Source organism: Artemia franciscana, chromosome 12 (assembly GCF_032884065.1).
Source record: "Artemia franciscana chromosome 12, ASM3288406v1, whole genome shotgun sequence".
NCBI lineage: Eukaryota > Metazoa > Arthropoda > Branchiopoda > Anostraca > Artemiidae > Artemia > Artemia franciscana.
In genome coordinates, this window is record NC_088874.1 from 21,498,550 (window position 1) to 21,521,838 (window position 23,289).

The window sequence follows — 23,289 nt, forward strand, 5'->3', positions numbered from 1 at the left end:
CACTTAAAAAAACTTTTTTTTTTATTTAATTTCTGAACATTTTTGAATCAATGCGTGTTTTGATTTTGGCTCTCCGCAGAGGAATAATTAAAAAAATTTCTTTGGCTGAATGGCTTTCTCATAGTTTTGATCGAATGATATTGAGAAAAAAAGGAGCGGGGGAGGAGCCCAGTTGCCCTCCGATTTTTTGGTTACTTAAAAAGGCAACTAGAACTTTTAATTTTTTTACGAATGTTTTTGATAGTAAAAGATATAAGTAACTTATAAATTAGCTTACGTAGCGAACGTTTGTATTCTCATGTTTTCATTACATATATGAGGGGGTTCACCCCCTCGTCAGTAGCTCGCTCTTTACACTAAAGCTTAAATTTTGTCCCAATTCGTTAAAAATGACCTTTGAACCAAAAAAGCTGTAGAATAAATAGTTAAAATTACTAAAAAGACTTTAGCGTAAAGAGCAAGGTATTAGGAGGAGGTGAGCCCCTCATATGCATAATAATTTTTGTTCGTTTTAAGTTTTAACGCTGCTCCTCACTTCCAGTTGAAAAAAGCTTTTTCATATTTATTTTTTCATTTTTTTAAATAATGCTAGAAAATCCTGCGCTACCTTCACGGAAATTTTTCTTCCCCCATGAGAAATTCATCGATGGAAAGTTCCCCAGCATAGCCCTCTCTTCTCAACCCCTGCCCCCTACCAAAAAATCCCCCTAAAATCGTATGTACACTTCCCAATAACCATTACTATATGTAAGCACTGGTCAAAGTTTGTAACTTGTAGCCCCTCTCACGGGGACTTGGGGGAGTAAGTCGTCCTGAAAGACATAGTTATAAGGTTTTTTGACTACGCTGAATAAAATGGCTATCTCAGAATTTTGATCCTTTGACTTTGGGAAAATAATTAGCGTGGGATGGGGCCTAGGTGCCCTCCAATCCTTTGGTCACTTAAAAAAAGGGCAATAGAACTTTTCATTTCCGTTAGAATGAGCCCTCTCGCAACATTCTAGGACCACTGGGTCGACACGGTCACCCCTGGGAAAAACAAAACAAACAAACAAAAAAACACACATCCGTGATCTGCCTTCTGGCAAAAAATTCAAAATTCCACATTTTTGTAGATAGGAGCTTGAAACTTCTACAATAGGGTTCTCTAATACACTGAATCTGATGGAGTCATTTTCGTTAAGATTCAATGACTTTTAGGGGGTGTTTCCCCCTATTTTCTAAAATAAGGCAAATTTTCTCAGGCTCGTAACTTTTGAGGGTAAGACTACACTTCATAAAACTGATATATTTAAAATCAGCATTAAAATGTGATTCTTTTGATGTAGCTATTGGTATCAAGATTCCGTTTTTTAGAGTTTTGGTTACTATTGAACCGGGTCGCTACCTACTACAGTTCGTTACCACGAACTGTTTGACAATCCATCGTCTTAAGCTCATTGAACTCGAGGTAAAAAAAAAATGAACATTCGTCTCCATAGCTATGTGATGTCAAATATACTTTTATCTCCGTGCTACTTTTCTCTTCGCTATGAAAATAAAGCAGGATGAGCATTTTGAATGCAAACATAGAAAAATAAAACATAATCAATTCATTTGGAGTGGAAGCAAAATTATAAGAACTGTGATCAGTCCGAAGAGAGACATTTTATTAGATGAAACGGTTGGACCGTGCATCCACTGAAATCCGTGCATCCGTGCTTTCCACACAGGGGGAGGGGATGCCACCATGACCTAAAAAACCATGAAAAATTAAATAAAACAAGTCTTTTCTCAAAAGAAAGTGTGCTAAGGAGTATTTTTAAATTTTTAATTGCCATCGAAATTAGCTCCTTTAAAATATAAATGATATTATTTGCTGTGATAAAGCAGCGCTGCCTATGATATTGCTTATATGCCCTTTTAGTACTTGCTTGTGTATAGTTGTTTTGTTTAATTGAAACTCTCCCTAAACGTTTCAACTTAATGCCCTTTAGTGTCATTAGTCACAGTAACCGTAGAAGTAATATCAAAAGTATAAACATAGTATCTTCTGGCTAGTTTAAAATCTGCCACAAAATTTTTGTGGACGATTCCGTCTGAAAATTACTCTTCAGCACATCACACACATCATCCGCACTGGCGCGGATGATTTTACATAAAGCATGTCGAAAAAGACAGGTATCATTAAAAAGCAAAACACAAAACGCTTATGCTACTGGGAAAGCCAGGGTATGGTAGAATTCTATTTTAGGAAACAGTCTAAGAAAGAAACATCTGGATAGAATAAAAGCAGTACCCTTTGACTCCATATTTTATTCTCTTTTCGAATATCATATTCCCGTTTCTGACTATGCTTCTCACCCTTTTTTGCTGATGATCTCATATATAGTCCTAGCATATATAGAAAACTAAAAGAAACACCAAAACAATGAAATTCTTACTTTATGATGCGCAACATCTTTCTGTTAATCAGTTTATCAAGTTTCCTTCTATTGTTATCTATAGTCTTGAATAATTTTAAGTAATATTTTATGCACAGTTCTAATGCAGTCACTAAGCACGATTTCCACCAGCTTAAGGAAAAAAATCCTTGGCAAGCATATTGCCGAAATGAACAAAAAGTACTGCTTCCAACTCTTTGCCTCGCTTGCGGTGCTGCCTTTCGACAACTAGGTCGCGTTAAGTAAAAACATCCGGTGTCGTCGTCGTAGTGAGCACAGATTTGACGAGGAAACATGACTTTTGAAAACCGAAACGCATTCATTATTTTGGTACTGCATCTGTGTGAACCAAAAATAGCCACTGGATCATAAAAACAGTCCTGCTCTTTCTTCTCACTGCCAAATGATTAAGGCGCTTCTCACTAATAACCAAACTCTTAGAAACAGAGTCTTGATAACAATAGATACAGCGTAAGAATCAAATTTTAATGCTTATTAAAAATATATAAAATTTATCAAGTTTAATGTTACCCATCAAAGGCTACAAACCTAGAAAATTTACCATCAGGCAAATTCCAGGTGACCTTAACATCAGGTGATCTTAATCAAAATCAGCTTCAGAATATCAGAAAACCCAATTGCAGAGGTTTGAAGCTTCAAGTGATATGAACTCCTGTTTGAACAATAAAACAGCTGACAATACAAACTAGCTGAAACACTGAAAAACGTTAGACTATAAAAAAAAATTGCAACAGCCTAATAAAAAAAACAAAATATTTTTCTAGCGTTGGGCCGGAACATATTGATTCACTCACATGAGTGCCGACTCCGTTTCTGGGTCCAATTTTTTTCTCAGTAGTGCTTTACTCCACCTCAGAAGAGAAAATTGTCTTTCCGCGGCTGTGGATGAATTTGCCAAAGACATAAGGATCTGCATGAAGCTTGGAAGTAAAGTGACCATGGATTCGTCAACAACGTTAGTGTACTTGCCAAGCTCGTGCCAAAATACTTCTAGTTCTTTTTTGATCCCATCGCCCAGTGAATCGCAGATAATTCAGATTCCCACCCAGCTCTGAATCCGGTCACTCGCCGCTACCTTAAGATCAACACATTCCAGCTGAACCAAAATCTCGTCACCAGAATCAATGCTGCTGACGGTTTCGACACATAATCTCTGATAAAACATGACAAACTTATTTTTGATGGATGTCTACTGTCGATTGAGATCAGTCTCGTCACTCATTTCATCATAGAGCACATGAAAAATTAGTCAAAAATAGGTGTTTTCATATGATCTGAAATTGTTGGGAGGCCGCGCATTAATCTTAAAGAGGTCATTTTCGTTCACAACTTCCTCTTTTACGAAAATCTACGTAATTTCATGTAGGGTTTTGCGCACTTTCTTAAGAATCAAGTGAATTCCAACCATTTCTGCCCTGGTACTTTAGTTATAGCTCGTTCACTACCGGTAATATATACCTCAAAGACAGGTAATGCCACCAAAGTTTAAGAATTCCAAGTATTTTTGACTGCAACGAAGACATTCGTTGCAGTTGGAATATCGTCAGTGACCCCGCCATGGAAATTAATTTACAGGGCACTCCAGTGTTCCAGCAGCCTCTTGACTACTTTTTCCATTGCCAACCAGCGTGTCTTAAACGGATAGAAAATAAAGTTTCCGGCAACTTCGACGGATTTCCGACACTCAGCAAATCCGAGTTGTCCTTATGGGCGGTATGCAACACACAACAACTATGGCAACCATGGCATATCTTTTTTAGAAGTGGAGTCAGATCTGCTTAAGATAAGATATTTCATTTCCAAAAATGTCTATCACAAGCCCCGGAGGACTCAATTCGCACTTTGGAGTCGTAAAACCAAAAAAAAAAAAAATCATAGAAAATAGCACAACACCTAACAAAACTGGCTAAACAATGCCAAAAACAACAAAATCAAAAAGACATTATTTATTAGTAAAAAAGGATAACGTTACCCGATTCAGACTATCCCCAAACCCCCCCTCACTCACCTTTCTCCAAAATATCCTCATCCCAAAATTTATCGAAATAAGTTTGGTGCCAGTTCGGGGTGTGAGAAAACCCTGTTAGAAGGCAGAGGTTATACTTTGTTCATAACTAGGTGGCTGAATTTCGTTGCTGATTTTCTCACACCTTGGCTATCAGAACGGTAGATTAATCATAAGATTCATTCTGATGCAAGAAATGTGTTTGACATTATGGCTGATTCTCATCACAGTTGATAATTAGGTATTTTCTTTATTATTTAGCTTTAACGACGTTCCAAAGGTCACCCTTTTAGAATACCTTTAATTCTCAGACTCAATTTAAGCATGACATAAACAAGAACCATACTTCTAGAAGCGTAAACAAGGATTCCAGTTAAACCTTCAAAATTCAATGTGAAATAGTTTTTTAACACAAGTGGGAAAGGGATTTCGCCTCAAACAATAACAAAACTAACCGCTCCACGGCATTGGCACCCGCAGAGGCGGTCAAACAAAGAATTTTCTCAACCTTATTTTCCGTGGAAGACCAAAATTATGCCTTAAGTGCAATAGCACCCACACAGGGGGATTAAACAAAGAAATTCCTCTCTCCCCTTTCCTCTGCAAGGCCAAAACAATGCCTAAAGTGCGATGGTACCCGCAGAGGATGTCAAAAAAAATTCTCCTCCCTCCTTTCCTCTGAAAGACCAAAATTATGCTTAAAGCGCAATGCTCCCCGCAGAGGAGGTTAAAAAACATGCCCCCCCAGCTTTCCTCTGGAAAACCGAAATTATGCCTAAATTTAAATGGCACCTGCAGAGGAGGTCACACAAAGCATGTCTCATCCTCTATTTCTCCGGAAGACTAAAATTATGCTTAAACTATAAAATCTTCTTGTATTCTGAAAAATACCTACAACATCCAAGAATGAGCCCTTTTCTCCATAATAACGAACATTATTTTAAGCTTCTACTCCACCAGAAATTATTTAGTTTGCTTGCCACCCCGTGGGTCTCCTTGATTCAAAGGAAAGGCTGATCGAAATCTGGGATTGAATCACGGAAGATTAAAGAATCAATCAATTGATTCATACTAAAAAAAAAAAAAAATACTAATGGTTATTTAACCCAGGAAGCTTAAATACAGGGAATATGAATCAGGAAGAATGTAAAACTTGGGACATTTAAGCTCCAACTAACTAGAACACTGCCTCTTCTCTCATCCCGTGGAAAATGCCCGTCGAACGATCTTAAGCATGTACATATGCCTGTGAAATCTCTTTGTTATCACTTCATTTGGGAGAAGCTCCAACTTATTTCAAACAGTTCGATAGATATATCAAAAAAATGGATTTTTTATGCTAATTTTAAATATATAAGTTTCATCAAGTTTAGTCCTACCCATCAAAAGTTACGAGCCTGAGGAAATTTGCCTTAGTTTAGTAAAAAGGGGGAAACTCCCCTTAAAAGTCATAAAATCTTAATGAGTAACCCTCATTAAGCGTATCAGAGAGCCCTAATGTAGACTTTCAAGCTCCTATCTGCACAAAGGTGGAATTTTGTATTTTTTTTCAATCAACCAGTTCGTGGTAATGAACTGTAGTAAGGAGCGACCCGGCTCAATAGTAACCAAAACTCTAAAAAATGGAATTATGATACCAATAGCTACATCAAAAGAATCGCATTTTTATGCTGATTTCAAATATATAAGTTTAATCAAGTTTAGTCTTACCCATCTTACCTTGAGAAAATTTGCCTTATTTTAGAAAATAGGGGGAAACACCCCCTAAAAGTCATGTAGAAGTTTCAAGCTGTTATCTACAAAAATGTGGAATTTTGTATTTTTTGCCAGAAGGCAGATCATGGATGCGTGTTTATTTGTTTTTTTGTTTTTTTTCCCGGGGTGACCGTATCGACCCAGTTGTTCTAAAATGTTGCGAGAGGGCTTATTCTAACGAAAATGAAAAGTTCTAGTGCCCTTTTTAAGTGACCAAAAAATTGGAGGACACCTAGACCCCCTCCCACGCTAATTATTTTCCCAAAGTCAACGGATCAAAATTCTGAGATAGCCATTTTATTCAGCGTAGTCGAAAAACCTTATAACGATGTCTTTGGGGACGACTTACTCCCCCACAGTCCCCGTGGGAGGGGCTACAAGTTACAAACTTTGACCAGTGCTTACATGTAGAAATGGTTATTGGGAAGTGTACAGGCGTTTTCAGGAGCATTTTTTGGTTGGAGGGAGGGGATGAGAAGAGGGGGATATGCTGTGGGAGCTTTCCATCGAGGAATTTGTCATGGGGGAAACAAATTCCCATGAAGGGAGCGCAGGATTAACTAGCATTACTTAAAAAAATAAACAATGAAAAAATAAATATGAAAAAGTTTTTTTCAGCTGGAAGTAAGGAGTAGCATTAAAATTTAAAACGAACAGAAATTATTACCCATATGAGGGGCTCACCTCCTCCTAATACCTCGCTCTTTACGCTAAAGTATTTTTAGTAATGTCAACTATTTATTCTACGGCTTTTGTGATTCAGGGGTCATTCTTAATGAATTGGGACACAATTATATCTTTTGCTAATAAAAAGATTCGTAAAAAATTAAAAGTTCTAGTTGCCTTTTTAATTAACCAAAAATTTGGAGGGCAACTAGGGTTCCTCCCCCGCTCTTTTTTATCAAAATCATTCGATCAAAATTATGAGAAAGCCATTTAGCCAAAAAAAAATATGCAAATTCCGTTTTAATTATTCCTCTGCGGAGAGCCAAAATCAAAACATGCATTGATTCAAAAACGTTCAGAAATTAAATAAAAAAAAAAACTGAAAAAAACTGGTTTTTCAGCTGAAAGTAAGGAACGGCATTAAAACTTAAAACGAACAGAAATTACTTCGTATATGAAAGGGGCTGCTTCCTCATCAACGCCCCGCTCTTTACGCTAAAGTTTTTTGCTGTTTTAAAAAGAAGAATTGAGAGAAAGAGTCAAACTTTAGCCTAAAGAGCGGGGCGTTGATGAGGAAGCAGCCCCTTTCATATACGAAGTAATTTCTGTTCGTTTTAACGGATGCGTGTTTATTTGTTTCTGTTTTTTCCCCAGGGGTGATCGTATCGACCCAGCGGTCCTAGAATTTTGCGAGAGAGCTCAGTCGAACGGAAATGAAAAGTTCTAGTGCCCTTTTTAAGTAACCAAAAAATTGGAGGGCACCTAGGCCCCCTCCCACGCTAATTATTTTCCTAAGTCAACGGATCAAATTTCTGAGATAGTCATTTTATTCAGCGTAGTCGAAAAACCTTATAACTATGTCTTTGGGGACGACTTACTCCCCCACAGTTGAAATTACTAAAAATACTTTAGCGTAAAGAGCGAGGTATTAGGAGGAGGTGAGCCATTCATATGCGTAATAATTCCTGTTCGTTTTAAGTTTTAATGCTGCTCCTTACTTCCAGTTGAAAAAACTTTTTCATATTTAATTTCTCATTGTGTTTTTTAAATAATGCTAGAAAATCCTGCGCTCCCTTCATGGAAATTTTCTTCCCCCATGACAAATTCCTCCAATGAAAGTTCCTCCAACATGTCCCCCTCTGATCAATCCCTCCCCCCAACCGAAAAATCCCCCTGAAAATGTCTGTACACTTCCCAATAACCATTACTACATGTAAGCACTGGTCAAAGTTTGTAACTTGTAGCCCCTCCCACGGGGACTGTGGGGGAGTAAGTCGTCCCCAAAGACATAGTTATAAGGTTTTCCGACTACGTTGAACAAAATGGCTATCTCAGAATTTTTATCCGTTGACTTTGAAAAAATATTTAGCGTAAGAGGGGGGCCTAGGTGCCCTCCAATTTTTTTGGTCACTTAAAAAGGGCACTAGAACTTTTCATTTCCGTTAGAATGAGCCCTCTTGCAACATTCTAGGACAAGAGGGTCGATACGATCACCCCTGGGAAAAAGAACCAAAAAAACAAACAAATAAATAAACACGCATCCGTGTTCTGCCTTCTGGCAAAAAATACAAAATTCCACATTTTTGTAGATAACAGCTTGAAACTTCTACAACAGGGTTCTCTGATACGCTGAATCTGATGGTGTTATTTTCGTTAAGATTCTATTACTTTTAGGGGGTGATTCCTCCTATTTTCTAAAATAAGGCAAATTTTCTCAGGCTCGTAACTTATCGATGGGTAAGACTAAACTTGATGAAACTTATATATTTAAAATCAGCATTAAAATGCAATTCTTTTGATGTAGCTATTGGCATCAAGATTCCATTTTCTAGAGTTTTGGTTACTATTAAGCCGGGTCGCTCCTTACTACAGTTCGTTACCACGAACTGTTTGAATAGGCAATTACGATTATGAAATAGTGTTCAAAAGTGCTTTTTCAAACCTTGATCAATTAATTAGTTGTCAATTGTGCGTCAGAGCATAATAAGAGTCATAAGCTACACTTTATTCTTTTCTTGATAGAAAATCCTTAGTGTATTCGTCTATCAGGATGAATTAAAACCCGAGAGGTCACCAAATTCCAGAAATAGTGTACACTAGACAGAGCGTAATGATAATGCGCCAAGCGTGGTGTATCTATGCCAGACATCGCAGGGACTGCGCCACGCATGGGGAACTGTGCCACGTATGGCAGAACTCTGTTACACACGTGGCACTCCGAGATGTACATCTCAGAGTGCCGAGATGTATTCCGAAGTGGAAAGGGGTTGACCTTTCGTTAAAATATTTATATTAGAGGCGTTATTAAAAGGTGCTATGGATCTGCAAAATTCTCGGCGCTGATGTTTTTTTTTTTTTTTTTCATTTCAACTATAATTTTTTATGCTACAGGAATAACATAGGGATATAGAGAGGGAAAGGTAGACTGAAGGCCGTATCCAGGGTTTTTCTTGGTGGGGTTATCTTCGGAAGGGTGGGGGGGTAAAAAAAACATAAAAAATACCTCGAAAATTTGTTTATATGTATTTTTTACGTTTGTACGGGTCGGATAAAAATTTCAGGGGTGAAGTCAAATCCCGCAATGAAATTAATTTTGTTCTCGAATATGCTTTTGATAGGGCATAACAATTGCGCTTATTCAGTAAGTAATTACAATTAATTACAACGATCTATTTTAAACGCGGGGTTAGTTTTTGTAATAAATTGAAAGAGCTAAAATAAAACAAACAAATTCGTCGAAACTAAACTGTAACTTCCGCGTTAATTAGCTTCTTACCTTCAATTGTTACTTCAAGTTCAACGGTATCCCCTTTTCTAACAGCAATATCCCTCAAAGACTTGATAAATCTAGGTGGTTTGACAAAATCTTCAGCGCAGCAGAACTCTGAAGCTTGTCCCCATTTATTGATGTCCTCAATGTTATTATCCATCAGTAATTTTTATCAGTTCACTTTCATAGTTCTGACTAGAAACTACGCGACAAAGACCAAGTCATGCAGCAATCACAAAAGTGCGCCCAAGAGGTGAGCTGTAAATATTGACACAAAATTAAGAAACGATTATTCTTTCAATGGACTTGAAGTGTAGGTTGAAACTGATATTTGCATTGTGATTCCACAGTTTCTGAGAAAACACACATAAAATTAAACTGTTAAACAAAAATTACTATCTTTTCCTTACAAAATCTAAGATATGAAACATGGAACTATTACCCAAATTGCAACATCTAATTTAATAGTCCTAACCACACACCTGTGCTGCCTGAAATAGTGCTACTTCATTAAAAAGGTTTCTAATCTTATGATGAGGGGGGTTGGTGCCCCCCGCCCATTCACCACTTAAAAAATCACATGGCTTTTGAGAGTTGCATATATATGGGGCTTCAAGCCTGAAGAGTGTGATTTCTCCTTAAGCCCTCAAATTCTCAAATATTGAGATATATTTACTCCTTATTACCCATTCATTCGAGAAAATATGTTTGATCTGGGAGTGCGGCTGGGGCGGGGCGGAGTCAGTTTCCTATTAATGAAGAAATAATAATTTTTCACGAAAAAGCAGCATTATTTAAAAAATTTATGCAATGTAGAAGAATGTTGAACTTTTCTCTAAAAGGGGGGGGGGAGGGTACTAGCGTTTCTTATATTAAGGTAATTCCTCTGAAGTGTAATGCAAATACACCAAAATGAGCTCTCTCATTCCCGCATAATTACTTCTTAAACTTAATACCTTTTGCTTCCCATAAGATCCCTTGACCCATCCCCTCCCAAAGGTTGGTTTTCAACAATAAAACTACATAATAGTTCATATTACAGTCTAAATGATCTAAAAGCTGTTAATTTGTTTGACATATATATATATATATATATATATATATATATATATATATATATATATATATATATATATATATATATATATATATATATATATATATATATATATATATATATATATATATATATATATATATATATATATATATATATATATATATATATATATATATATATATATATATATATATATATATATATATATATATATATATATATATATATATATATATAATAAGTAAGTAAATAGTAAATATATATAATAAGTAAACAAACAGAAAAGTCTAGAAAAATTTATGTGCTTCTCCGGCTAAATACAATTCTTGACAGTTTTTTCTAGGGGGGAATGGAGGGTCTGTAAATCCACGCAAGATTATTTTTGAATTTTTGAGTTTACATTTATTTTCATATTTGGATACTCTGAAATACACTTCGGAGTATTTCACTCCGAAGAAAGTATAGAGGTGAAATACACCTCTATAAAAAAAAAAGTGGTACTTATCTGTTAGCCAGTACACACTCGAGAATTTGGAACCATAAAATCAGAAAATAACTAGTTTATTGCTGTTTGAGGACGGAAACAATTAGCTTTGGCTCAGTGGAAAACTACATTGTAGCTATATTTTAATAAATACTTAGTTGGTATTTTGGTAAGGTTTGGTTACATTTTGCATGCAGTCCGCAATATTTAACCCACCCTCCCATCCCCTTATTGCGCAAGTATATATCACAAATTATATATATCCTATCCATCTCCCAAGCGTCTCAGTTGTTTCGAACCCGTACCTGCAGATCCAAATTCTCGAGTGTGTACTGGCTAACAGACAAGTACCAAAACAATATGTAAATTATATTTCTACTATAACAATTGTAGAGTATAACAGAAACCAAAAGTTGCTACTTTTATCAACTGAAGCTGACAAATAATAATTTTTTACAATATACATGTCACACATGAATAATTACGTCTCTTACCACGGTTTGTATGTTGCTTCTTCACTAAGTTTGAGCTGATATCATATAACCAATAACCGGATCGCCTCTTAGTTTGAGCTTTTTTAGACTTTTAGTCTACACTTTTGCAATTTTTATAGGGAAACAAAGAATTATCGTATAAACACATTCACAAGAGTAGCTACAGTAGAGTCCATTAGGTCTGTCAAAATTCCATAATATTATTCATTTTCTTAAAAAGTCAGCCATTTTACGATCATGCTTGACTAAAAAATGCAGATATGATGTTATCGGGATTCCTCTCTAGAATTTGAAGCTGCTTTTTAAGTTTTTTTTTTTTTTTTTTTTTTAATTGAACCTGTGGACGACTGAGCCCATGAAAAATGCCACCCAAGAAAAATTGAAAACTATGGAAAATTAAAACCCCGGAATATTAAGCAAAAAAAGGAACATACGGCAGAAGAATTTCTAAAGAGCAATAAATTTAGAAATATTTAGGATCAAAATTAAATTTTTGTAATTTTTCTTACCCTACATAAATCAGGAAATATTTAGGGTGAAAATTTAATTTTTTTTATAGTTTTTCTTACCGTACTTCTCTACTGAAAATCTGAAATCTTGGAAAAGTTTGAAATTTTCCCGAATTAACCCCCCCCCCCCAGCCACTCCCCCAAAGACAGCGGATCCGTTCCAGTTATTTAAATCACGTATCTAGGACTTGTACTTATTTTTCCCACCAAGTCTCATCCCGATCTCTCCACTCTAAGCGTTTTCCAAGATTTCAGGTTCCCCCTCCAACTCCCCCCAATGTTGCCGGATCCAGTCGGCATTTAAAAAAAGAGACCTGAGTTAAATAAGAGCTCTGAGACACAATATCCTTCTAAATATAAAATTTCATAAGATCTGATCCGTTCGTAATTCAAAAATACCTCATTTTTCTAATTTTTCCGAATTAACCGTCCCCCCCACTCCCTCCCCCCCCCCAGATGGTCGAATCAGGGAAATGACCATTCCTAATTTAATCTGGTCTGATCCCTGATACGCCTGCCAAATTTCATGAAAAGTTTGCTGAAATCTTGAACTCGATCAAGTTTGAACCAGAAATTTGACTTATTTATAGTTGATGAAAAAGGTCGCAAAAATCAGGAAGTTGGAGACGACACACGATCTAAAACAAAGTACCACATCCATAAAATAGTATTAAAAAGTATTACTTTCATAGAAAGTATTCAAAAAGCACTAATTCCATTAAAACGTTCTAAAAGTAGTACTTTCATAACACTCCTGGCAATTCAGACTCTAATTCTGATAGTAGAAGTACTTGAGAGAAAATTGTAATTGTCTCATGTAACATCTTGGAATTGTTGGTACTTATGTATTGTTGGAATTGTGGGTACTTATGTACTATTGGTACTTATTACACCACCAACACTCAAGTGCTTCATTTAAGTAGAACCGGTTTTCTCTTGGAATTGTTAATCGTTGGTGCATCTTGGAATTGTTGGTACTTATGTATTTTTGGAATTGTTGGTTCTTATTACACCGCCAACACTCACGTGCTTCATTTAAGCAGAACCGGTTTTTATGACTATGAATGAAATTCATCTAGTTTGCGATCTGTATTGAAATCGAATAAAAAAAACAAGTTTTTTTAACTGAAAATAAGGAGCAACATTAAAACTTAAAACGAACAGAAATTAATATGTATATGAGAGGGGTTGTCCGCTCCTCAATACCCCGCTCTTCACGCTAAAGTTTTCCGGTACTTTTAAAGAAGTTTCTTATTGTTCTACTAAAACGACCCTTGTGTTTCAGGGGGTCATTTTTAAAGAACTGGCACAACATTCAAACTTTAGCGTAAAGAGCGAGGTGTTGAGGAGGGGGAAAACCCCTCATATATGTAATCGTTTCTGTTCGCTTTAAGTTTTAATGTTAGTCCTTACTTTCAGTTGAAACAACTGGTTTTTTATTTAGTTTCTTGTGGTTTTTTAAATAATGCCAGGAAATCTGGCCCATCTCCACGATAAAATCCACACCCCCACGAGAATATCGTCTTGATAATTCAATCCCAGTGAAAGTTTACCCATGACAATTACCTTAACATATCAACGAGTAAAATTGAGTCGGTAAAGAGACAGCAAGACATCGAATAGATATTCGGGCAAATTCCCTCGGTGTAAAATTCTCCTGAAAAGTTCATCCCCTTGAAACTTCCCTCTCCACGGAAAATTCTCCCCGTGTAAAATCCCTCCAGCAGAAAATTCGTCTTCCCTTCCCAATCCGATAAAATAATCCATACTTCCCAATAACCAATGAAATACGGAAACAATGGGCAAATTTTAGAACTTACAGATCTTTCACCAAGGGCTACGGGGGGTTATATTGTCTTCAAAGACATAGTTATCTTTCAATTATCCTGAACAAGATAGCTATCTCAGAATTTTGATCAGACGATTTTGCGAAAAAAAGTGGCGTGGGAGGGGCCCTAGTTGCCCTCTAATCTTTTTGGTCGCTTAAAAAGTATAGTCTACTAGAACTTTTAATTTCCGTTCGAACGAGCCTTCTCCCGATGTTCTAGGCCCACTGGGTCGATGCGATCACCTCTGGGGGTAAAAAACAACAAAAAACAATTAAACACGCTCCGTAAACTTTCTGCTGGCAAAAAAAACAAAATTCCACATTTTTGCAGATAGGAGCTTGAAACATCTTCAGTAATGTTCTCTGATATGCTGAATCTGACGGTGTGATTTTCATTTAGGGGATGTTTCCTTCCTTCTTCAAAACAAAGGCACATTTTCTCAAGCTCATAGCCATTGGTAGGTAATGCTAAACTTAATGAAACTTATATATATGGAATCAGCACAATGGACCAATTCTTTTGCTATATCTATTGGTATAAAAATTTATTGGTATAAAAATTTTGTTTTTTAGAGTAGCCGCGTCGCTCCTTGGTTACAGTTCATTACCACAAACTTTTGGTAGAACAGTGTCAGACCATGGACGTTAAAATCAAAATTTGAGATTTGCCAAATACTGAAAAAGAGGCATTTAGATTTTTCCCGGATAAGGAAAAACAGTGCGTCAATGGACACAACATGACTTTATACTCTTTCGACAAAACGCCATCAGATCCATTAGATCAGTGATTGGCTGGGAATCACGGACACCTACCAATTACGTAAATCCCGCTGTGACTACTTGCATGTTTTTTTTTTCAAATGGGATTTTTCCAGAATGTTCATGAAAATACATGCAGGACTCCTTTGTTGATCGAAGTAGTTCTGCCTTTATACAGTTTCCATTGAATCCTGACACCTAATTTCCCTTTAAGTCATCTAAACCATTCCAAACTTCCCGACTTTCATAGTTGGCGTCAACTTCTGAAACCTACTAGGCTAGCATCAGAAATAGAGGAATACCTTCTAGGATCAGAAATAGAGGAATTAAGCTCCCGGTAGAATAGATTTAGTTTCTCGATACCAGCTTGGATCCTTTTCGAAAAGCATTAGAACTTGCATCAATCTTAGGAACACTGTTTTTCATCATGTAACTTTTCTTGTAGTGTATCACTACGTGTGCCTTTAAAAAAAATATGCGTAAGCTACATATTTTTTGGAAAAGGTTTAGGTCAATGCATAACCATCTAGAAATTATAATTGTATTTTTGGGTTGCTCGGTTGTCATAACGCAGAGGGGTTGCGGTCCCACCAAATGATGTGATCTGGAAAATAACTATAGTTTTTTGTGCGAAAAATGACTTTTTCGTGTTGTTACAACGTTGAAAAAAAAATTTCATCTAGAGCAAAAAATTACAAGTTACAAAGCAAGAAAAATTACAAAAGAATTTAATTACCCCTAGGCAATGACAGTAAAAGATAAGGAGTACGCTCCACACATCAATTAACACTAATAAGAATTAATTATTTGCCATTGCTTCCGTTCGAAGACAACTGATGAAAAAATTATGGTAAAGTTGAATGCGGTGAACATACCATTCGATGCCTTTTTTTAAACTGTTTACGAATATAATGATCGCTTCTACCGCTAAGTCAAATTCCTGCCCTTTTTGAGCTCTTGAAAATGTTCAAAATATTTCTAGTTTTTGTGCATAAAAAAGGCTTAAAAAACTGGCTTCAAACTTGAAAAAAAAACAACCTAACCTTTAAAACAAACAAAATTTGCCATAGAAGCGATTATTATATTCGCAAAGAGCTTTAAAAAAAGGCATCAAGAGGTGTGTTCACTTTATTCGTAAGTCAATAATACGAACAACGAAATATTTACCAAAATTATTATTATCGGTATTAATCATCTATTAGCATGATTGCTTTTATTTATTATTCATATAACTCGTAATTCCGTTTTATTAGTCTACATTATTTCTATATTAAATGTTCAGCAATGTTCGCCTAAGTGCTAGCAGCAAAAATAAAGGGTATGGCCTATAAACTAATTTTAACTAATGAAAATTTATTACTATTCCAGTTGGCTCCCTGTCCACAATGGAGGTACTCTAAGGTACTCTCCAAGGTCCCCTCCTTTTTTCTATTACAATAAACAGCTTCGCTAAGGAATTTTGCGACAAATGGAAATTTGTGGATGACATAACGGCTTTTGAAACCTGCTACCGAAACTTAGTAAGCGTTAAGCAACCCTGTGAGTATCCTCAATGATAGTGCAAATGACGCTGCGGACTTAGGGTATGGTCTATAAACTAATTTTATCTAATATTAATTATAACTAATGAAATTTATTTATTTACTATTATTTCCGTTCAAAGACAACAATTATCAAAAACTTAGATACGATTTGTATGACAATAAGTGGAGAACATAATACAATACTAGCCCCTTTTATTTATCATACGCATTTTAAGGGCTAAACATGGCATTTTCTGACGTTATAGGCTGAAGATAATAACGAATCATTAATGATAGTTGAGTTCTGGAACATACCCTTTAAGGTCATTTTTGAGCTCACAAGTAAAATCAGTCTTGTGTTTTTCAAATTAACGAAGCTACCTTAAAATTCGAAACCTGCTAATGAAACAAAACAAACTCACTAACAGTCTGCCAAACAACAACTGCCTAACTCATATCATTTGGAATCGACACTATCTTATCTTCAGATCACTATTTCTCAACTATCGTTGCATCAAGTACTCATTGGGAACTAAATAAAAGACAGCGAAACAGCATCACTTGGAACAACTAGTATAGGCACTTGTCAAAGAAATATTTGCATCCAATAAAATGCGTTTTGGGATTACAGATACACTTTTGTAGTAGATGGATGCGCAATTACAATTTAATTCAACGGAACTTGGCTGGGATATCTAAAAAGACATTCAACTAAGCGTCTTTGTTCTAATGAAGAGAATTTTTTTCTAAGCACACCTAAGACGAGCAGAAATTACCCTTTTACGCAAAGCAAGGAATTTATCACCCAGATTTTTTATGGGTGCTTCTGTTGTTGCTTCCGTTGTTGTAAAAAAAAAATGCTAAGAACAATTTATATTAAAAAATGTATTTCTGTGTGCAGGGCCGGATCTAGTGGTGAGTGGGGGGGGCTAGAGGAGGCAAGTGCCCTAAGCGCCACGCACGAAGCTTGAATTGTAATATTTTGGGGCAAAAATTATAATATTTACAGTAATGATAGTGCAGCAGGGGGTGATAAAGTCTACACACCCCTTAAAAAAAACCTAAGTCCGGTTCTGTCTGTTCGGTAACAGAAAATTGTTGGCGTCAATGACGCAACAAACAAAATTGTGATAGCAAGAACTCCAACTCCCAATTCGAGGAACAAAAATAGAAAAATCACTAAAAAAAAAAATAGGAAACGTACCTTAAAAAGTACACACACTGAAAAACATATCGGACAAATCGATGTAGTTGGCTTGGATTGTAACCAAGATTGTAACTTGCAAAAAGAGAAGAAAAAAAATAGTTAGATTTGGACTAATCCAACCTATATGTCGAAGCTAGTGTTTTTTCATAGGCCATATCCAAAGTTACATGCTAGTTACTATAGTCTGGAGCCAAAAAGGTGTGTTCTCAGTTCAAAAATTTCGTGGTTACAAATGGTAAATAAAGAGGGACACTCACCAACATTAAGCAGCACTCTAGAAAGATTTTGATAGTAGTTTACTCATCGAATGAATCTGGTTTTTATGGTGAATCCCAATTTGAAAATTTAGTTCAGTTTCTAAATTTAGCTGTTACAAGTTATTAGCGGAAGAAATAACTTTTTATAAAAGGGGAGGGACACCCAAAAGGGATTTGACAAAATTTATACCATCGCATTCGACGTATATAATAAACGCAGAATTAGATCTCAAGACACCGCCTACAAAAGAAATAAAACAGCCAAAGAAGAAGGGTCACTGATCCCTGTCTCTTTGTTGATTTTTTTGCTGATTTATTCTTCCAAGAGGTGATTGTGACGGGCCACAGGTCCTAGACTATAAAAAAAAATTATTCATTCAAGTTAAACTAAAATTAGAGTGGCACTTTGAAGCAACAAAACATCAGGCCACAACAAAGTAGCGAACAAGCTATTTATATAGCCTTCCTGCGTCAGAGTCCATAATGCTACACGATGGTCTATTCGTCCTTCCGTTTGAAGGCCACTTTCGGTCCTATCGTCTTTCACATTCACTGGAATCATTCAGAGGCTCCAGATCAGACTTGGAAGTTGTTTTTCACGGATCACCGGCTCTTTCCCTTCGTAAAAGCAATAAAAAAAATGCTAGGGACGCTATTTAGATACACGTGTATTATTGAATAAATAAGTCCTAGCCAACTGAGTTTGATAATGATTAGATAAAATATAATGTTTTTCCACTGAACGTAAGAAGCAACACTGAAACTTAAAACGAACAGAAATTCCTTTGTATATAAGGGGTTTTTTCTCCTCCTCAGTACCTCGCTCTTCACGCTAAAGTATTTTAGAACTTTTAAAAAGGCTTCTTATTCCAACTAGATCACCCTTGTGTTTCAGGAGTTCTTATTTCAAAGAGTTATTCAGCTCTTAAAGAATTAGGACACAAAATCTGTCTTTAGCATCAAGAGTGAGGTATTGAGGAGGGGGAAACCCCCTCATTTAGGAGTAATTTCTGTCCGTTTTAAATTTCAATGACGCTCCTTACTTTCATTTGAAAAAAAAACATAATTTTTACTTAATTTCTGATCGTTTTTTCAAATACTACCAAGAAATCTAGCTTCTGTTCCATGGAAAATTTCATCTCCCACGGAAAATTCCTTAAAGTAAAGTTTCCTCCACGTAAAATACCCCTCCCCTCAAAAACTCCCCCCCCCCCCAACGATTCCATCCTCACTGGAAATCACACAGGGAAATTATCGCGGACGACTTCGCCTGAAAAATTCTCCTTAGCATATTTTCATTTGAAAAAGACTGATTTCTGACCATTTTACAGATCGTGTTGGATATATCCCCTCCGTGGAATATTTTTCTGGAAATTCCCCACCCTCAGTGGAAAGTTGCTCTCTCTGGAAATTCCCCCTTGAAGAATTTCTCCCGCATAAAATCCCCCAACCCACGGAAAACCCTCCAGACAGTCCTAATTCCACCGAAAGGTTCCCAAGAACATCTCAACATGTTAAATTTATTCGGCAAAGACAAAATAAGACAAATAAAAAGAATTTCACAAAGGGTTCCTGGCTATTTTCCCCAGCATGAAATTTCCTCTGAAAACTTCAACCCAGAAACTTCCCTCAAATTTTTCCCTAGTGAATCCCCCCAGCAAAAACTCCCCCGAGAAAAATGATGTCTATATACTTCCCAATAACAAAAAAGTAACATCGCTGTATGCAGCTTAACGACAGCCCTATCCCGATGTACTAACGGAGTCAGCAATCCCTCACATCCTTCCAACAAATAGAAGTGCAGCCCTCTCCCAATGTGCTTTTGGAGTTGCTAGTCCCTCGTATCAAGCTAAAGACTTGTAGGAGAGACCTAACATTCTTCTGTGAATAACATACGCATATCAAACAGTTCGTGGTAACGAACTGTAGTAAGGAGCGACCCGGCTCAATAGTAACCAAAACTCTAAAAAATTGAATTTCGATATCAATAGCTACATCAAAAGAATTGCATTTTAATGCTGATTTTAAATATATAAGTTTCATCAAGTTTAGTCATACCCATCAAAAGTTACGAGCCTGAGAAAATTTGCCTTATTTAGGAAAATAGGGGGAAACACCCCCTAAAAGTCGTAGGATCTTAACGAAAATGACACCATCAGATTCAGCGTATCAGAGAACCCTACTGTAGAAGTTTCAAGCTCCTGTCTACAAAAATGTGGAATTTTGTATTTTTTGCCAGAAGACAAATCACGGGTGCGTGTTTATTTGTTTTTTTGTTGTTTTTTTTCCCAGGGGTCATCGTATCGACCAAGTGGTCCTAGAATGTCTCAAGAGGGCTCATTCTAACGGAAATGAAAAGTTCTAGTGCCCTTTTTAAGTGACCAAAAAATTGGAGGGCATCTAGGCCCCCTCCCGCGCTCATTTTTTCTCAAAGTCAACGGATCAGAATTTTGAGATAGCCATTTTGTTCGGAATAGTCGAAAACCAAATAACTATGTCTTTGGGGATGTCTTACTCCCCCACAATTCCCTGGGGGAGGGGCTGCAAGTTACAAACTTTGACCAGTGTTTACATATAGTAATGGTTATTGGGAAGTGTACAGACGTTTTCAGGGGGATTTTATTTTGTTCGCGGGTGGGGCTGAGGAGAGGGGGCTATGTTGGAGGATCTTTCCTTGGAGGAATATGTCATGGGGGATGAAAAATTCAATGAAAAGGGAGCAGGATTCTCTAGCATTACTATAGGAAAACAATGAAAAATAAACATGAAAACTTTTTTTCAAATGAAAGGAAGAAGTAGCATTGAAACTTAAAACGAACAGAGATTATTACGCATATGAGGGGTTCTAAAAATACTTTAGCATAAAGAGCGAGGTATTTAGGAGGAGATAAATACCTTGCTCTTTATGCTAAAGTATTTTTAGTAATTTCAACTATTTATTCTACGGCCTTTCTGATTCAGGGGTCATTCTTAAATAATTGGGAGAAAAGTTAAGATTTAGTGTAAAGAGCGAGGTATTAACGAGGGTACAAACCCCCTCGTATACATAATAAAAATATAAGGTTATGAAAGTTTGTTACGTAAGTTAATTCTTAAGTTACGTATATTTTTACTAATAAAAGCGTTCGTTAAAAATTAAAAGTTCTAGTTGCCTTTTTAAGTAACCGAAAAATTGGAGGGCAACTAGGCCTCCTCCTCCACCCCTTATTTCTCAAAATCGTCTGATCAAAACTAAGAGAAAGCCATTTAGCCAAAAAAGAATTAATATACAAATTTCATTTTAATAATTTATGTGCGGAGAGCCAAAACCAAGCATGCATTAATTCAAAAACGTTCAGAAATTAAATAAAAAAAAACTGATTTTTTTAGCTGAAAGTAAGGAGCGACATTAAAACTTAAAACGAACAGAAATTACTCCGTATATGAAATAGGTTGTCCCCTCTGCAATCCCTCGCTCTTTACGCTAAAGTTTGACTCTTTGCCACAATTCTACTTTTTAAAACAATTAAAAGCTTTAGCGTAAAGAGCGAGGGATTGCAGAGGGGACAACCCATTTCATATACGGAGTAATTTCTGTTCGTTTTAAGTTTTAATGTCGCTCCTTACTTTCAGCTAAAAAAATCAGTTTTTTTTTATTTAATTTTCTCAATGAAACGATTCAGTTGATACAAGTGTAGCCATGGTTTTATCGCAATTTTCAGCTGATACGGAAAATTCTTGGAAATGCATGCCAAATATTATTTTTGAAACATCGGCACGAATACAAGCGCACAGTACTCCCATTGTGTATGGTATCTCAGCCAAATATTTTGATATAAAAGTATCACTGTCCAAGTTATTTTCAGTAAAAGAAATGAGCTCAATCTAATAGGATATTTAATAAAGGAATCTGAACAAGGACTCTATTATACAAGGGGCTACGGCGTCCCCGGCAAGCGACGCGGCCCCCGTATTGGCACGGGTGTCGAGAAGTAAACTAGCCAACCATGCTACGGCACTCCCGGCAGGCGACACGACTTTGAATATGGTGACGAAGTCGAAAAATCCTTTCAACGCCATAAATCTAGAAAAACCTACTACAGTCATTAAACAGGCAAAATCCAGAATAAATGTTGGATGCTGGAATGTAAGATCCGTTAAACGAACGGAAAAAGAAGCCACGCAAGCTTTTTTTTGTCCATGAGATGGAGAAGTACAACAAAGACATACTTTGCATATCCGAGACCAGAATCTCCGGTTCTGGCTCTATAGTTATAACGGCTCCTGAAACACTACATCAGTTCCACTTTTTCTATTCTGGAGTAGAAGGTAATTCAGGACTCCACGAAGTTGGTTTCATCATGAACCAAAGAACCAGAGACGCTCTCTTAGAATGGGAACCAGTCTCCTGTACACTTGCTAGAATTAGACTAAAAGGAAACCCTGCAAATGTGTCGATAATTTCTACTTATGCCTCCACCCGTGACGCTACTGAAACGACCAAGGATAATTTCTACGGCGAACTGCAGCAGTTGTCTTCTTCTATAGCCGCACGTGATTACTTGATTGTTGCTGGAGACTTCAACGCAAGAGTTGGTCCTTCTGACCAGACCACAAGACAAATCCTGTGAAAATTTGGACAGGATTACACATGCGAGAATGGGCAAAGGCTGGTAAACAACGCCTTGATGAACCACCTTGTTAACACCAATACCATATTTCAGCACAAACCTAGCCAGCTCTTAACTTGGCATTCAAATGACGGTGTCACTAAGGCCCAAATTGACTTCAATCTCGTACGCCAGCGCTGGAGAAGCTCCGTGCAGTACTCTCGCTCTTCCAACAGCGCGGACACAGGCTCGCAGTCCGGGTCTGACCACAGGCTCGTTGCAGCAAAAATTTTGCTACGTCTTGCAACTCGAAAAAAAAACAAGCCCAAGGTCAGCTTCGATATCGTTAAACTCCAAGACAAAGAAGTGCGGCAGGCCCTCAACTTGGAACTAATCAACCGGTTTGACGCCCTCAGCTCTGATGAAAACATAACCCCCGATAAGAGATGGGAGACCTTTAAAACGGTGATGACAGAGACTGCCGATGAGATCCTAGGCCGAGCAAAAATCAAACGACAACACTGGATAACCGCTAGGACCCTGTCAATAGTCGGTGAGCGAAGACAAAACATGGGCGGCCCTAAAGAAGAAACAAAGGAGCTACGCCGACAGGTAAAACGCTCTGTTCGTCCGGACTGCCGCCAAATGTGGGAAGACGCTGCCGAGTCGTTAGAGAAAGCAGAACTCTCACGTGACACCCGCAAGCTTTACCAGATCCTGAAGGAATCCGTTGGTAAGAAAGATGCTGTCTCGGAAATAGTCAATAACAGATCAGGAAAAATCATTAGTTGTCAGAAGGAACGCTCAGCAAAACGGAAGGATCACTTTCAGTTCCTCCTAAGCACATCCCCTTTATCTGCTCACGATGCCTTCCCACCTTCCGTCTCTAAAAAGCCTTACAATATCTAGCTGGATACACCGACCAGAGCCGAAATACTA

General features: G+C 37.0%; 2 protein-coding genes and 1 long non-coding RNA gene across 6 annotated transcripts in view; 2 read left to right on the top strand and 1 right to left on the bottom strand.

Moving 5' to 3' along the window:
* LOC136033843 (uncharacterized) overlaps positions 1 to 16,357 on the top strand; it is a 32,632-nt gene extending 16,275 nt beyond the window's left edge. Inside the window, exon 3 of the long non-coding RNA XR_010619035.1 lies at positions 16,143 to 16,357. This is a non-coding gene — a long non-coding RNA (uncharacterized LOC136033843). The remainder of the gene's footprint in view (positions 1 to 16,142) is intronic.
* Positions 1 to 16,902, bottom strand: part of LOC136033839 (myosin light chain kinase, smooth muscle-like) — a 116,027-nt gene extending 99,125 nt beyond the window's left edge. The window contains exons 1-2 of one of the 4 annotated variants that reach the window (XM_065714787.1): positions 16,724 to 16,902; positions 9,647 to 9,898 (exon numbers count right to left, since the gene is read on the bottom strand). In XM_065714787.1, the coding sequence (XP_065570859.1) occupies positions 9,647 to 9,800 (154 nt within the window). In that variant the 5' untranslated portion in view covers positions 9,801 to 9,898; positions 16,724 to 16,902. Of the gene's footprint in view, positions 1 to 9,646; positions 9,899 to 16,612 lie in introns of all 4 variants that reach the window. The other 3 variants (XM_065714784.1, XM_065714786.1, XM_065714785.1) reach the window with 3 other exon arrangements.
* Positions 16,903 to 22,428: 5,526 nt separating this feature from the next.
* Positions 22,429 to 23,259, top strand: LOC136033466 (uncharacterized). Its single transcript, XM_065714216.1, has one exon. It carries the CDS (start codon positions 22,429 to 22,431, stop codon positions 23,257 to 23,259), a length of 831 nt encoding a protein of 276 aa, XP_065570288.1.
* The last annotated feature ends 30 nt before the right edge of the window (positions 23,260 to 23,289 follow it).